Source organism: Pan paniscus, chromosome 10 (genome assembly GCF_029289425.2).
Source record: "Pan paniscus chromosome 10, NHGRI_mPanPan1-v2.0_pri, whole genome shotgun sequence".
Classification (NCBI taxonomy): domain Eukaryota; kingdom Metazoa; phylum Chordata; class Mammalia; order Primates; family Hominidae; genus Pan; species Pan paniscus.
This window is the reverse complement of record NC_073259.2, coordinates 12,377,339-12,390,967: the sequence shown is the minus strand read 5'-3', so window position 1 is coordinate 12,390,967 and position 13,629 is coordinate 12,377,339. Positions and strand designations below refer to the sequence as shown.

General features: G+C 57.8%; 2 protein-coding genes across 5 annotated transcripts in view; both read right to left on the bottom strand.

Moving 5' to 3' along the window:
* Positions 1–1,244: 1,244 nt before the first annotated feature.
* GPR162 (G protein-coupled receptor 162) lies at positions 1,245–7,102 on the bottom strand. Of its 3 annotated transcripts, none has more exons than XM_008973672.3 (5): positions 6,766–7,102; positions 3,952–5,198; positions 2,993–3,182; positions 2,313–2,470; positions 1,245–2,013 (listed from the first exon to the last, which is right to left on the bottom strand). In XM_008973672.3, the coding sequence occupies exons 2-5, from the start codon at positions 4,765–4,767 to the stop codon at positions 1,462–1,464; spliced, it is 1,716 nt and encodes a 571-aa protein (XP_008971920.2). In that variant the 5' UTR covers positions 4,768–5,198; positions 6,766–7,102; the 3' UTR covers positions 1,245–1,461. The 3 variants fall into 3 exon arrangements, with proteins under 3 accessions (XP_008971920.2, XP_008971919.2, XP_008971921.2); XM_008973671.3 differs by having other exon boundaries at positions 3,901–5,198; positions 6,766–7,098; XM_008973673.4 differs by having other exon boundaries at positions 4,903–5,198; positions 6,766–7,091.
* Positions 7,103–7,847: 745 nt separating this feature from the next.
* Positions 7,848–13,629, bottom strand: part of CD4 (CD4 molecule) — a 31,585-nt gene continuing 25,803 nt past the window's right edge. For both annotated transcript variants that reach the window (XM_008973678.4, XM_063593336.1), the window contains 5 exons: positions 12,275–12,622; positions 11,348–11,548; positions 10,115–10,236; positions 9,743–9,810; positions 7,848–9,358 (listed from right to left, as the gene is read on the bottom strand). In XM_008973678.4, coding sequence (XP_008971926.1) covers positions 9,328–9,358; positions 9,743–9,810; positions 10,115–10,236; positions 11,348–11,548; positions 12,275–12,622 — 770 coding nt within the window. In that variant the 3' untranslated portion in view covers positions 7,848–9,327. The remainder of the gene's footprint in view (positions 9,359–9,742; positions 9,811–10,114; positions 10,237–11,347; positions 11,549–12,274; positions 12,623–13,629) is intronic.

The window sequence follows — 13,629 nt, the reverse complement described above, 5'->3', positions numbered from 1 at the left end:
CCACACACACACTCATCCACCCCTGCACTCCCACCCCCTCCACACTCATCCACCCCTGCACTCCCACCCCCCCCCACACTCATCCACCCCTGCACTCCCCCCACACACACTCATCCACCCCTGCACTCCCCCCAACACACTCATCCACCCCTGCACTCCCCCACACACACACTCATCCACCCCTGCACTCCCACCCCCCCAACACACTCATCCACCCCTGCACTCCCACCCCCCACACTCATCCACCCCTGCACTCCCACCCCCCCCACACTCATCCACCCCTGCACTCCCCCCCACACACACTCATCCACCCCTGCACTCCCACCCCCCCAACACACTCATCCACCCCTGCACTCCCCCACACACACACTCATCCACCCCTGCACTCCCACCCCCCAACACACTCATCCACCCCTGCACTCCCACCCCCCCAACACACTCATCCACCCCTGCACTCCCCCCCACACACACTCATCCACCCCTGCACTCCCACCCCCCCAACACACTCATCCACCCCTGCACTCCCACCCACACACACACACACACTCATCCACCCCTGCACTCCCCCCCACACACACTCATCCACCCCTGCACTCCCACCCCCCCAACACACTCATCCACCCCTGCACTCCCACCCCCCACACTCATCCACCCCTGCACTCCCACCCCCCCCACACTCATCCACCCCTGCACTCCCCCCCACACACACTCATCCACCCCTGCACTCCCACCCCCCCAACACACTCATCCACCCCTGCACTCCCACCCCCCCAACACACTCATCCACCCCTGCACTCCCACCCACACACACACACACACACACTCATCCACCCCTGCACTCCTTTGGAGAAAGAGCTTTAAAATGCAGCAAGGAGGAGGTGTCCAGGCCCGGGACACTGCGTCAGCCCCAAAACCTTTCCTGCCCATAAAGTAAGCCCCTGCATGGATTTGAGGTTAGAAGGAGAGTTGGGCACTGGGGCTGGAGCCACCCTCTAAAACCACCTCAACAAATCTGAACAGAGATCCTTCATACCCCAACCAACGAAGATGTGTGTCCTCAAGCCCCGCCCCCAGCAGGATATGCTCCTCCCAGCCTTCCCTGTGCGAGGCTGCCTGGTGGAGCATGTGATCATTTCTCCATGTGTCCTTCTGTGCCTCTGTCTGCTGCCCCTGCTCTGTCGTGTCCCCTGTGAGCCACTGCACCCTCCAAGCCCCTTTCCACCGCAGTACACTGGACACTGAGGTTTCCATGGCAACACTTCAGACTTTAATACATATTGCTAGGGGTGATGGAAGCTGAGTAGGGCATCTGGTCACTTGGATGGGAGAGAGCAGGGCCTTCTGAGCCCCAAATCTAGCGCCCGTCTCCCCAGAGTCTGGAGGCAGCTGCCCTACTCTCGGCCAGAATGAGGTGTTACTCACTCAGGCTTTCTCCTCTGAGTTCAGCAGGCCTGCTTGGGCTCACAGGGTCAGCTGGGGAAAGATGGGGTTGCCTGGGCCCCAGGATCCTCCCCAAGCCCTTGCACTTTCTTCACCCCCCGTCAGGGAGCAGCGTCTCCCTGCGCCTAGTCCCAAAGGAAGTCCAACGGCTCTGCTCTCAGGGGACCCCAGGGAGAGTCGGCGGGGTGAGAGGCCCAGTGGCCGGGGCCGACGAGGAGAGTGCCCTGGTGAGGCAGTCGGAGAAGGCAGAGGTGTCTCATCGATGAAGGTGGTGATCTCCTCCCGGAAGAAGCCAGGACCCCGTGGGGGTCCCCCACCTGACCCCAGAACCCCACTCTCCAAGAATTGGCGAAGGCTAGCCAGCCCCCCACCTTCAGCCTCTTCCTCGTCCTCCTCATCCTCCAACCTGTGTCTTTGTCCCAGGTACTCAGGAGGACCCCCGAGGGCCCGGCTCTGGGCTGGGAGGACCCGGATGTCATCAGAGGATGACCACTTGTGCAGGAAGGAGCCTGGTTCCCGAGGGGTAGAGAAGATGTTTGTCTCATCATGGGACAGACGCCGGGATAGGGGGACCTGGGAAGAGGAGCGGGTAAGACCTGAAGGTGCTGCAGGGACAGAGGCAGAGGCAGGAACCAAGTGGGGACTCCGGAAGATGGTGCCACCTTCTTAACCTTCAAAACGTTTGCTCCGGTGGGCAAACCTGGCCCCACGAGGTCTGAAGGGATGCCTCTCTTGCTATAGCTTTCTTTCACCCAGCTCCATGGTGCCCTGAAAGCCAGGGCTAGGGAAGAGGGGATTGGGGTGCATAACAGACACTGGAGAAAAGTGATGAGTGGCACCAAGGGTAGGAGATGTATCCCCCAGTTCCATACCTGTAAGTAGTGGACTCTCTCAAGAGGAGGGAAGAGCATGTGCCTTCCAGGCAGCAGCTTCACCTGGGCGGGGTCCCGGCTCCCTGGTCCTGTGGCTCCGTTAGCATCAAAGCGAACTTTGCAAACTCGGCCCTCTGCATAGTCGTCACAGCCCCCATCTAGGAGAGAAAATGGGCAGAGTGGTTACAGGTAGGGAATGCCTACCGCGGCCTCCCACCACTGCCTTTATAAGCTCCCAGAGACCCCTTTAGTTCCCATTAGCATGTATGTTCCAAGAGGACAGTGAGAGTGGCTAGCATTTGCTGCGTTCAGTGCTAAATCCTGAGTGGAGTGCTTCATACATATAGATGAAGTTATTGAAACAATTGCCTGCACTCCCCCAAGAGCCGTCCCTATAGCTGGGGGGCCTCTCTCGGGAAGCTCAGGTTCCCCATAGTGCCAGAGCTGGGCAGTGTGGGTTTCTGGAGGGGAGCCTAGGCCCAGTGAAGGGAGCCCTGAGTGCTGCGGGAAGCAGTGAGTGGACAGCAGGGTGCCTGCTTAGGGAAAGGGGAGCCCAGGGTGGTGCAGATTCTGTCCAGTAGGGGGCACTCCAGGGCAGCCCATCCTCTGGCTGAGAAGGAGCGGCAGAAAAGGGAATAGACAGATGTCCAGGAAAGCCAAAGCCCAGCCCCTCCTCTGACCGTCATCTCCATCCTCCTCAGACATGATGGCCACGCATTGCTCCCACACTGTGCGCACGTCGGCGCGGTAGCGCTCGCAGGACCAGATGAAGGAGGGCAGCAGCAGCGTCTGTGCCATGGAGCACCACAGCACAGCCAGCACCATCCAGGGGGGCGCCGAGTCCGACTTGAGGGAGAAGAAGCTCACCACCTGGGGAAGGGTGGGAGCGGGCTGGGTCAGGGCCAGAGCTGAGGAGCCCACCTGAACCCCATATCCTAGTGCAGCTGGTGGGCAAGACGTCAGAAGTAATGCCTGATCCCTGTGCTCCAACAGAGGTGAAGCCGGAGGTGGAGATGGAGTGAACAGAGGGAAGGGACTGACTCAGAGGAAGGTCGGGGAGAGTGCTGGAGACAAAGCCCTGCGGTCAGGAGGAAGAGGAACAGAGGCGGACCAGGAACCGTAGAGACAGACAGGAACCCAGGAACAGTGACTAGATGGGGTGGTGGGGTGAGCCCTGTGGGGTTTCCAGCCAAGAGTGCTCAGAGACCATGTGGCAGCCAGAGGGAAGGAGGGAATGGAGAGTGGAGCCCAGCGGCTGGATGAGAGGTCTGCGGCTGAACCGTGGAGCTGCAGGATGGATGACGGAGCTGGAGGACAGGTTGTGGAACTGAAGGACAGTGATGGAGCTGAGGAGTGGGAACTGAAGCAGATGCTGGAGCTGGGGTAAACAGGGTAGTGGGAACTAAAAGACAGATGATCAAGATGGGGGCCACAAATGGAGTGGGGGATGGACAGAGGAGAGGAAGATGGATGATGGAACTGGAGGAGAGATGACGGAGCTGCTGTATGGCTGATGAAGTTGGAGGTCAGGTGATGATGCTGGGGCCTGGATATTGGGGAGAACAGGCGGGGAGGACCCCGATCTCACCAAGATGGGCACCCCTGTGAGTGAGTCATAGAGAAAGACGATGGCGCTGACCAAGTTGGTGACCTGCAGGGATGTCTTGGCAGACTCCGAGCCATCCAGCGAGGACCGCCGCTTCCCTCGGGCATCCTCCACCACAATGGCTGGCACCTCAAAAGCTGGCCGGGTACCCAAGGCCCCTGGCCCACCCACTTTGGTCCCCCCACCACCCCCCACTCTCCGGGCCTGCCGAGCCCTCCTGGGCCGGGCCCACAGTGTCTGGTAGAAGGTGATGGCCACACAGACCAGACCCATGACAATTCCCCCAAGTAGCAAGAGGCTGAAGCAAACGCCAAAGCCGAGGCCGATCTTGGAGACTATGAACTGGCAGCCGCGGGCATAGTAGCGCTCGCCGTTGTTGTGCCAGCCAATGGAGGGCAGTGTGGAGAGGATGAAGCTGACCATCCAGATGCCCATGACCGCATGCAGTGCCTGCTTCTTGGCGTTGCTGAGGCGGTAGTTGACGGGCCAGCGCACCATCCACATGCGATGGTAGGAGAGGGAGGCGACCGTGAAGCAGGTGGCCAGGGCCAGGGTGTAGTAGGTGGACACGAAGACCTTGCAGATACTCTCGTTCCAGTCATAGTCGGAGGAAGCCTGACGACGCAGCTGCACCACAGCAAAGGTGGTGAGGGGCACAGCTGCCATGAGTATGTGTGTGCCCGCTAGGAAGCAGAGCAGCAGCTCCAGTGGCTTGTGCTTCTGCTGCTTGGCCGAGATGCTGAGGATGATCCAGGCATTGGCCAGCAGCGCCAGGAGCCCACAGGCCAGCCAGGACAATGCATTGGAGCGCAGGGAGGCCTCCTCTGCCCCCGCCCCGCCCCGAGCCATCCTATCCTCAGCCCCCCACCCCCTTGAGCTCTGTGGGGGTGGGGGCTAGGTCTCACCCAGGAGCCCCACTCACAAACACTCCCATGATCCCCACAATCCTCGCCCTGTCAGCAGGCAGGCTGCCCCCAGGCTCACCCCAGTGCTCAGCATTGCATGATGGACCCAGCTGAGGGCAGATGTAGAGGGCAGGGGAGGAGACTGAGGGTCAGCAGAGGCAATCCTCAGCTTTCATACTGGGCGGGGCCTTCCTTAAGCATCCCTGCAATTGATGGGGCAGGCAAGCTGGCTACTTTCCCAACTATGAGGCTGGCTGGGGGGTTCTGGTCCCCATGCTGGGACTTCCAGGTCTCTTTTGCCTCTGGTTCTTGAGCAGTCAGGAATCTTCTGGATGCCCCAGGGATTTGGGGGTGGGGCTCAGCCCCCTGGACAGGCTGCAAGGGAAAGATGAGATGTGGGAGGGAGAGGGCAAAGGTAGGGCCTGGGCTGGTCTCCAATCAGCCTCCTATGCCCCCTTTCTTGAAACTATAGGCATGACTGATTACTAAGGCCCCAAGGGTCATTCAGAACATTCCTTTGCCTTAACTCTGACAGCTAAACACCCCACACAGATGAGAGCCGCACTCTTCCAGACCTCTAAGGAAGAAGGTATTCCCACCTCCCTGTCTCCTTTAGCCCTTCCTCCTCCCGCTGGAACTCCCAGGTTCCTTCTTAGAACATCCCCTGCTCAGCACTACTCCACCCCTATCTTCAAGTCCCTAAATGTCTCTTCAGAACTACTGATGGGAGACACATGACTGGTTTCCTCTTGAGGGTTCACAGTGAACTGGGATATGGCATCACAGCCTTCCTCCCCTACCTGCCGGTCTCCTGGATGCAGGGGTCTTGGTGCTTAGCCCCTACTTCCCCAAACCTGGGTGATCACCCTCCAGCTACCCAGATCTGGGAAAATGGGAGAAAGGAGTCTGGGACCGAAGGGGGTGCTAGGGAACCTGAAGGCGGGGAAACCACTGACATCAGAAGCATCCAGAAATGGAAAGAGGGGGAACTAGGGAGAAGGAGGAGAGTTTGAGCAGAAGAGAAAGAGGGGGCAAAGTGGTAGTATCTGAAAATAGCAGGAAAAGCTCAAACCCCCTGGAGAGGAGGCTTTGGAGGGAGGAGGGACTGGAGGAGGGAGGGAGGGAGGGAGCAGGGAATAGGAGGCTGAGAAGAAAAGCCAAATGTTCAATAAGGTGCTGACTCCCTGTGGGGAGACCTTGACTCTTCCTCCCTGGCCCAGAGCCTCAGTTTCCCTCTCATGGGAGGAAGGATGGTCCCAGTTTTAGTGCGTGATGCTGAGCTTCAGTGAGCCCTGGGAAGGGGGGTAAGGGAATCGGGTGAAACCCTGAACAGAGTGGGGCTGTAAGGAAGCACATAATGGCTTTAGGGTAAGTGGGGTAAAAATGGGGCACAGCAGTGAAAGGGTCTGTTTCCCATGGAAGCAGCTCAGACCCTTGCTTTCCCCAAGAGGTCCTGGTCCACCCCCACCCTTGGCTTCCCTCCGGAGCCCAGTACACCCTAGTTGCCATGGCAATGGCCAGCCAGAGGGAGGTGGAGGGACTTGGCCAAGAGCAGCCCCCAGTGTCCTCTCCTACAGCCCTGGACCCCTTCCCACCCACCTCCACCCAGGCCCAGCTGGTGGGCTCAGGACGAAAGAGATAGGGAGTCAGAGAGGGAAGGAGGCAGGAAAGATGTGAAGGACAGAGAGAGGGAGGTGAAGGACAGGGAGAGATCAGAGGAAGGTGGGAAGGGGGATCTGGGAGGTTCCCTGGCCGACGGGGTCCCTCGCCCTTTGGGGTGAAGGGGTAAGGTCAGGCGGCTCCTCCCTCCTGTCCCCCTCCAGGTTCTCCAGGGCAGAAACAGCAGGTGGCTGGGGAGGAGGGGCCGGCCTAGGGGAGAGGAGGCAGCTTGGGGGGAAAAGGGAGGCAACACAGGGGACGGGGCAGGCAGGGGTCGTCTTACCTCTCTCTGGCTGCGCCCAGCACTGCCATGGAGACCGCACTCCCGACGCGGCTCTCGGGCTCCCGCTGCCTGCCGGCTCCAGCTCGCCCGCCCTCCTCCCTCCTTCCCTCTCTCCCTCCCTCCCTTCCCCCGGGCCTCCCTCCTCCCCCTCAGTCCCGGCCTCCCAGGCTCAGCCCACGGCTCACTCGGTCTCTGCCCCTCTCACTCTCCAGGACCCTCTCTCCCGGGGTCGTCCTGCCAGTGAGCCCAGGCTAGAGGGACCGCAGGACAGCTTTGTGGGGGGCGGAGGGGGGGGCGGGAAACGAGTGCAGGGTGGGGAACTGGACGGTGGTGACTCGGGGAGGAGGGGCAAGGAAGGCGCTGAGAGGGAGGGCGGTGAGGAGGATGGCTGGGAACCGGCTTCATTGGTGAAATGGTTCATGTCCTGCCCCCACCCCTTCCCGTTTTCAACACGAACACAAGCTCCAAGAGGCAGCTGGTGTTGTTGGGGACTGAGGAGCTAGCTGTTCGGGGAGGAGGAAGCGTGTGTCACTGTGTGTATCTGTGTGAGGGCTGGGCCTTGGGTTTGGGAGTGAGGGGGCTTGTGGTGCAAACTGGGGCTGCTTGTGGAGTTGGTGGGTGTGCACAAGCTGAAAGGCTGTGGGCGCATGCATGCACACAGACACACACACTCTGCTTCCTCCTCCTGGAACACAAACACATATGTTGGGGATACAATTTGCACACACATGTTACAGTTTCTCATAGTCCTTTTTCTCTGCCACACACATACACCAGGAGAGCTCACACAACCCTGAGTCTCTCCCCCACGGTATATCACACACATGTAATTACAGAGTCTCAGCCTCACACACACACAGGCCCACACAGAGCCCTGTGGGTTGTGGAGGTGGGTAGCCAGCCTCCACAGAATTTTTCCCTGTCCAGGGAAACTTCATCTCCTTCCTGGGGCACACCCAGCAACCTCTCCTCTGGGTCCGACCCCAAAGACCAGAAGATTCCTGGTCCCCAGAGAAGGGGTCTCTCTCTCTCTCTCTCTCTCTCACACACACACACACACACACACACACACGAAGAGCATCTTTATAGTAAGTTTATTGTATTTTTATTTCAGCTCAGGGGAGCAGGGGTGGAGAGTGGGCACAAATGCAAAGTAAGCAAATGGGGAGCCCCAGCAGCAATAGGGGGGTCTTCCTGGAAGAGGCAGGCTTTAAAGACAGGAGGAGAAGGAAATAGGGAAAAGGAGTTGGGACTGAGGGAAGTGGTGAGGAAGGGTAGGAAGAGAGGGGATCCTGAGAGAAGTGGATCAAGAAGATTTGTAACCCTGACTTCCCTGTGTCCTGAATGGTCTGGAAGAGGGTAAGGGAGGGTGTGGGGCAGGCGCAGAGCCTGGCACAATCACCTTTGAGGTCCCTTAGAGGGTTCCCTCTCAGGCTAGCTACCCCCTCTCCCAGCAAAGCTCGCTTCCAGGAGGTTCTGCACAGGGTCAGTGACTGGTCACTGGGCATTCTCTCCTGCAGTGCCTGTGCTCCCAGCTTGCACTCTGATTAGAAGAGCCAAAGGCTTTGTCCTCTGGTAACAGATTCTGCCACCAGCGGGGGATGAAGGAGGGATTTTAGACAGGGAGGCCTTCATCCCTGCTCGTAAATTCTCTGAGATGGACCCTTCCCATGGGTGCTGTGCTTCTGTGAACCCAAAAGTACACATTGAGTACCCACCACTAGCCACTGGTGAGAGCCGTGTGGCATTTGTCCCTGCATTCAAGAGGCAGCAGTGGAACTTGGGACAAGGGACCTGGGTTAGTCCCGACTCCAGCACTTGCTAGCTGTATGACCTTTGGTAGTCAATCATCTAGCCTCTCTGAGCTCTGGTTCTGGTCTATGAACTGGAGATGATCATCTTAGTTCTGTCACTGCCAGCCTTGCAGGATTTTTCTAAGTCTCAAATAGACAGAGGATGTGAGACATCCCTTGAGGCCGTGTACATGGGGCTGTGTCCAGAGGGGCTGTTTGTGCAAGGTCAGGATGTGAGTCTGTGGCCCCACCCACATAGGGTGAGAAGCGGGCAGCATGGGGCAGGAGGTACTGGCTGCCAGAAACCTCTGGATCTGCATCCATCCTTGACTGGCTTGGCTGTGTGATTTTGTGCAAGTTCCTGCCCTCTGTGGTCCCAGGGTCCTGTCTTGTAAAAGAACAGTCCCATGCTCCATGCTTCCAGACACCCAGCCTCACCCTCCATGCCAGCCAGGTCTGGCCCTGAACACTCCCCTGGGATCCAAATGAGCAGTGGGGAGAGGGTCGGAGAGAAATAATGAGAGAAGGGCTAGGGCTTGAAGGAAAAGGAAATGGCGTGGAGGATGGTGTGATTAAGCCTCTGGAAAATAGAGAGCAACACTCAACCAGTGAAGCCGGGGCCTAACCCAGGAGAAACAGTGGCAAATTGTAGAGGAGGCGAACAGGAGGCCAGAGGCCTGGGATCTGCTACATTCATCTGGTCCGCAGGCAAGAAACGCGGGGCAGACACCTGGGGAGGCTGCAAGTGGGATCTGCCTGGCCTCGTGCCTCAAATGGGGCTACATGTCTTCTGAAACCGGCTGCGGGAACAAAGAAGAAGGGGAGCAGGTCTGTCCCCACTGCAACCCCTTTGCGTTCTAGCACCTCCAATGGCCTTTCCAGCGCAGCACAGCTCCAGTGGCTTTCCAGCAGGGCCTTTCCTGGCCTGCTGCTCCTTCAGCTCCATCCTCCCACTTCTGCCTCCTTCTAGCTCCTGGCCATCTTTTCCCACCCCTCTATCCTCTCCACCACACCCCTTTAGCCCCCATCTCCTCACCTCCACCCCTCCCAACTCTCCCTCCTCAACTCCTTCCTCCTCTCCATCCTCCCTTCCTGCCCCCCTTTGCTCCCCTTCCTCCCCTTCCTCTCTCACTCCCTCCCCCTCCCCCTTTCCCCTCTCCCAACCCCTCCTCCCAGATCCTTACTGAGGGCACTGGCAGGTCTTCTTCTCACTGAGGAGTCTCTTGATCTGAGACATCCGCTCTGCTTGGCGCTGTCCAGGGACAAGAAAGGGAGTCACGAGGGTCCCAGGCCTCCAGAAGGGAGGTGCCCCTTGGTGGGGGGAGTGGGGGAAGCTGCGACAGGAGAAGCAGTTACATGACCCAGGCCATCTATCCTGGAATTAACTCTCTGCTCCTTCCTGTCTCTCCCTTGAGTGGGATCTGGGACAGGGCAGCAAGGGAACTTACGAGTGGGCAGAGGGAGCTGGGCCAAAATCAGTTCCCATATACAGGATCTCCTGGTAGAGGACTCAGGGGTTTGAGGGCCTTGTGGGGACCAGGTGTGGGGTTACTCACCCTTCGGTGCCGGCACCTGACACAGAAGAAGATGCCTAGCCCAATGAAAAGCAGGAGGCCGGCGACGCCCCCCAGCACAATCAGGGCCATTGGCTGCACCGGGGTGGACCATGTGGGCAGAACTGCAAGGGAGAGAAATGTGCTCAATGCACCGCCCTCCTCCACGGGCCAGGGGACTGAGGACTGCCCTGCAACCCCTCCTGGCCAGTCTCTGGTTTGACCCTGGGGTTGGGGGAGAGGGGAGGGGTGCCTGGGGGCTCTCAAAGGCCGCCAGTGCTGGGGAATCGGTTTTATGTTTGGGCATATCCATATCCAGGGCACTCTGGAGAGAGAGAAGCTGTGGTCTGGCTCCTGGGCTGTGTGTGTGAGTGCATGTGTGTGTGCATGTGTGAGTGTGTGTGAATGTGTGTGTGCATGTGTGTGAGTGTGTGAATGGTGTGAATGTGTGCGTGTGCGTGCGTGTGTGCGTGTGAGTGTGTGTGCGTGTGTGCATGTGTGTGAATGTGTGTGCCTGTGTGCGTGTATGAATGTGTGTGCGTGTGTGACTGCATGCATGTGTGTGCGTGTGTGTGTGCATGTGTGAATGATGCGTGTGTGCGGATGTGTGAGTGTATAAGTGTGTGAGTGTACGTGTACGACAGTGTGTGGGTGAGAGTATGTGCATGAATGTGTAAGAGTGTGTGTGTGCATGCATGTGTGTGAGTACATGTGTGTGAGTGTATGAGTGTGTGACCGTGTGTGAGTGCATGGGTGTGAGTACATGGGTGTGAGTGTGTGGGTGTGAGTGTGGATGTGTGTGTAGTGTGTGTATGCGTGTGTGTGAGTGTGTGAGTGATGTGTGTGCGCGTGTGTGAGTGTATGGGAGTGTGTGCATGTGTGTGAGAGTGTATGTCTGTGAGTGTGTGTGTAAGTGCGTCTGGATTTGGAGAAAAGCCAGGAGCCAGGGAGGGGGGCTCTCGGTCAGGTGGACCCCATCCCTAGACTGTAGACCTGAGGGAGTGGGAACTTGCAGAACTACAATTGGCAGCCTAGAGCCCAGGACCACACCCCACCTCACTTCATCACTTCTATGCCTCCTTTTGGGGCCTCCAAAGCACCCTGGGACCACAGAGGACACCATACCCATAACCCCCCAACTCAGGCATTGGGAGGCTGGGACTCTGGGTGGTCTCTGCCAACCACAGGAAGGTCCCGCAGCGCAGGAGGCAGAGGCCTTGGAACCTGGGTCCTTACCCTTGATGTTGGATTCCAGCAGGACCTGTCCCGAGTCACTCAGCAGACACTGCCACATCCCCGCCTCAGGGTTCAGCACCCACACCGCCTTCTCCCGCTTCGAGACCTTTGCCTCCTTGTTCTCCAGTTTCAAGCTCAGCATCAGCTTAGGGGAGGTGGGTCCCCACACCTCACAGGTCAAATTTTTCTGGAGCTGAGTGGCTGCAGAGGAACGAGAGGCTGAGATCAAAGGCCTGAGATTCAGTAGAACAATTAAAATGATACTCTATATGGGTGACCTTCTTTTAGCCTTTTAGAGCAGGTTTTCATGCAGTCCTACGAGGAAAAACAGCGTTTGGGGTCCAGTGGTATTGGCTTTGAATCCCAGCTCCACTGCTTAGCAGCTGTGTGTCTCTGGGCAAGTGACTTAACAACCTGCACCCAGATAGTACTAAAGGCAGGCATACATGTAAAGTGTTTGGATGGGGCCCGACACGTGCTGAGCATCAAGCGTTAGCCATTACTATTTGCGGAGTCGTTATGATGATAAGGAGATAAGGAAGCCAGAAACTCAATTTGGAGCTTGACATTATCATCATTACTATCATACAGAGAGCAGATTTCATTATCCTTATTAGACAGGTCAGGAAGCAGGCCTGCAGTGGGAGGGGGCTTAGCCAGGGTCACAGAGGGTTGGTTATAGGAAGAACTGGAACCCCGGTTCTTAGCCCAAGTGCTTTGGGGATCTTCAGTGAAGCCAGCCCCAGGCTGGCTCATGGATGTCTCAGTTCAAAACCAGCCCCAAACCCAGAGGGCCCTCCCTCACTTCATCCAGGTGACCAGGGCCTAGGCATCCCCTCTTGGGGCCTGGCTTGCCTCAGAGGGAGCCCTGGGCCAGGCCCCTCCAACTCCTTCCCCTGCCCACCCCTCCCTGGCCTGGCCCCTCACCTCTCATCACCACGAGGTTCACTTCCTGATGCAACTTTCCTGTTTTCGCTTCAAGGGCCAGGGTGAGGTTTCCAGAGCCAGCATACTGAGGCAAGGCCTGGGGCAGGGTGAGGTGGAGTGGGAGCTTCTTGCCCATCTGGAGCTTAGGGTCCTGGGTAACCCGTTTTACAGACACTTCCTTGTTCTTCAGGTCAAAGGTGATCCAAGACTTGGAGGAGGAAGCCCTCTCCGCCTGCCACCACAGCTCGCCACTGCCCGTCAGCTTTTCAACTGTAAAGGCGAGTGGGAAGGAGAACTCCACCTGTTCCCCCTCTTTCTTATAGACTATGCTGGAGGCCTTCTGGAAAGCTGGAGGTGGGAAGGGAGAGACCCTGGGTGAGGAGATAGGAAGATGAGGGTGCACGAGTGGGGTTGGCATGTGGAGGCGGCAGGGAGATGGAAGGGGACCCGACGTGTCCAGACACCCACCTTGTCATTTCAGATACTTCAGTTCCTTCCTACCTCTCCAGCCTTCTCTCCCTTCTTCCACCCAGCATTTTCCTACAGCAGGCCACCTCCCTCCTCCCGGAAGCCATCACAGAGCAGCCCAGCCACAGGGGATCCTTGCTGTCCTTAGGATTCCTGGACCACAGAAGCCATTTGGCCTCCACTCCTTAGAGGCGTATTCATCACCCTTCACAAAATAACAGCGAACACTTAACTAGGGCTTACTCTGTGCCAGGCACCATTTTCAGTGCCTTACGTATATCAGTCCTCAACTTAATACGAGGTAGTCGCTATGGCAGTTAACATCATCCCCATTTCACAGAGGCTGAAACCAAGGTGCAGAGAGGTTTAGTAACTCACCCAAGGTCACGTGGTTGTGGCAGAACCAGGATTTCAATCAGCGTACATGCACTAAACTGGCACACTACCTTATGTCTACCTTAAGTCACATAAGCACCCAGGGGACAGGATCTGGGGTAGGACCTTGGTCTCCCCACAGTGGCCTGGCTTAGAGGTCCAGAGGTACAACATAGAACATCATCAGGGTTGGCTTACTGGTGTTAGTGTCCCTGAGTAAGTGGATTTGCCAACTTGGTAGGGGTGCGGAGCTGAGGCAACAAAGAAAGTAAGCTCCCTGACATTCCTCCTTTGGGGCCTCCAAAGGAGACTCGGGCCTCTAGCATCCTTACCTTCCCCAGCCTTTCCTTTCTCCATGTCCACCACACTGAGGGGTGGCTGCCAATCAGCCCCCTGAGGATGAGGGCCCCAGTGAGTCCTTCAAGACAGGCCTCAGCTCTAGGGGACCTAGTCTTCTCCACTCCTGACCTCCCAGCACCAGAACCAGAAACAGGGCAGTCAGAGCAGAGGGA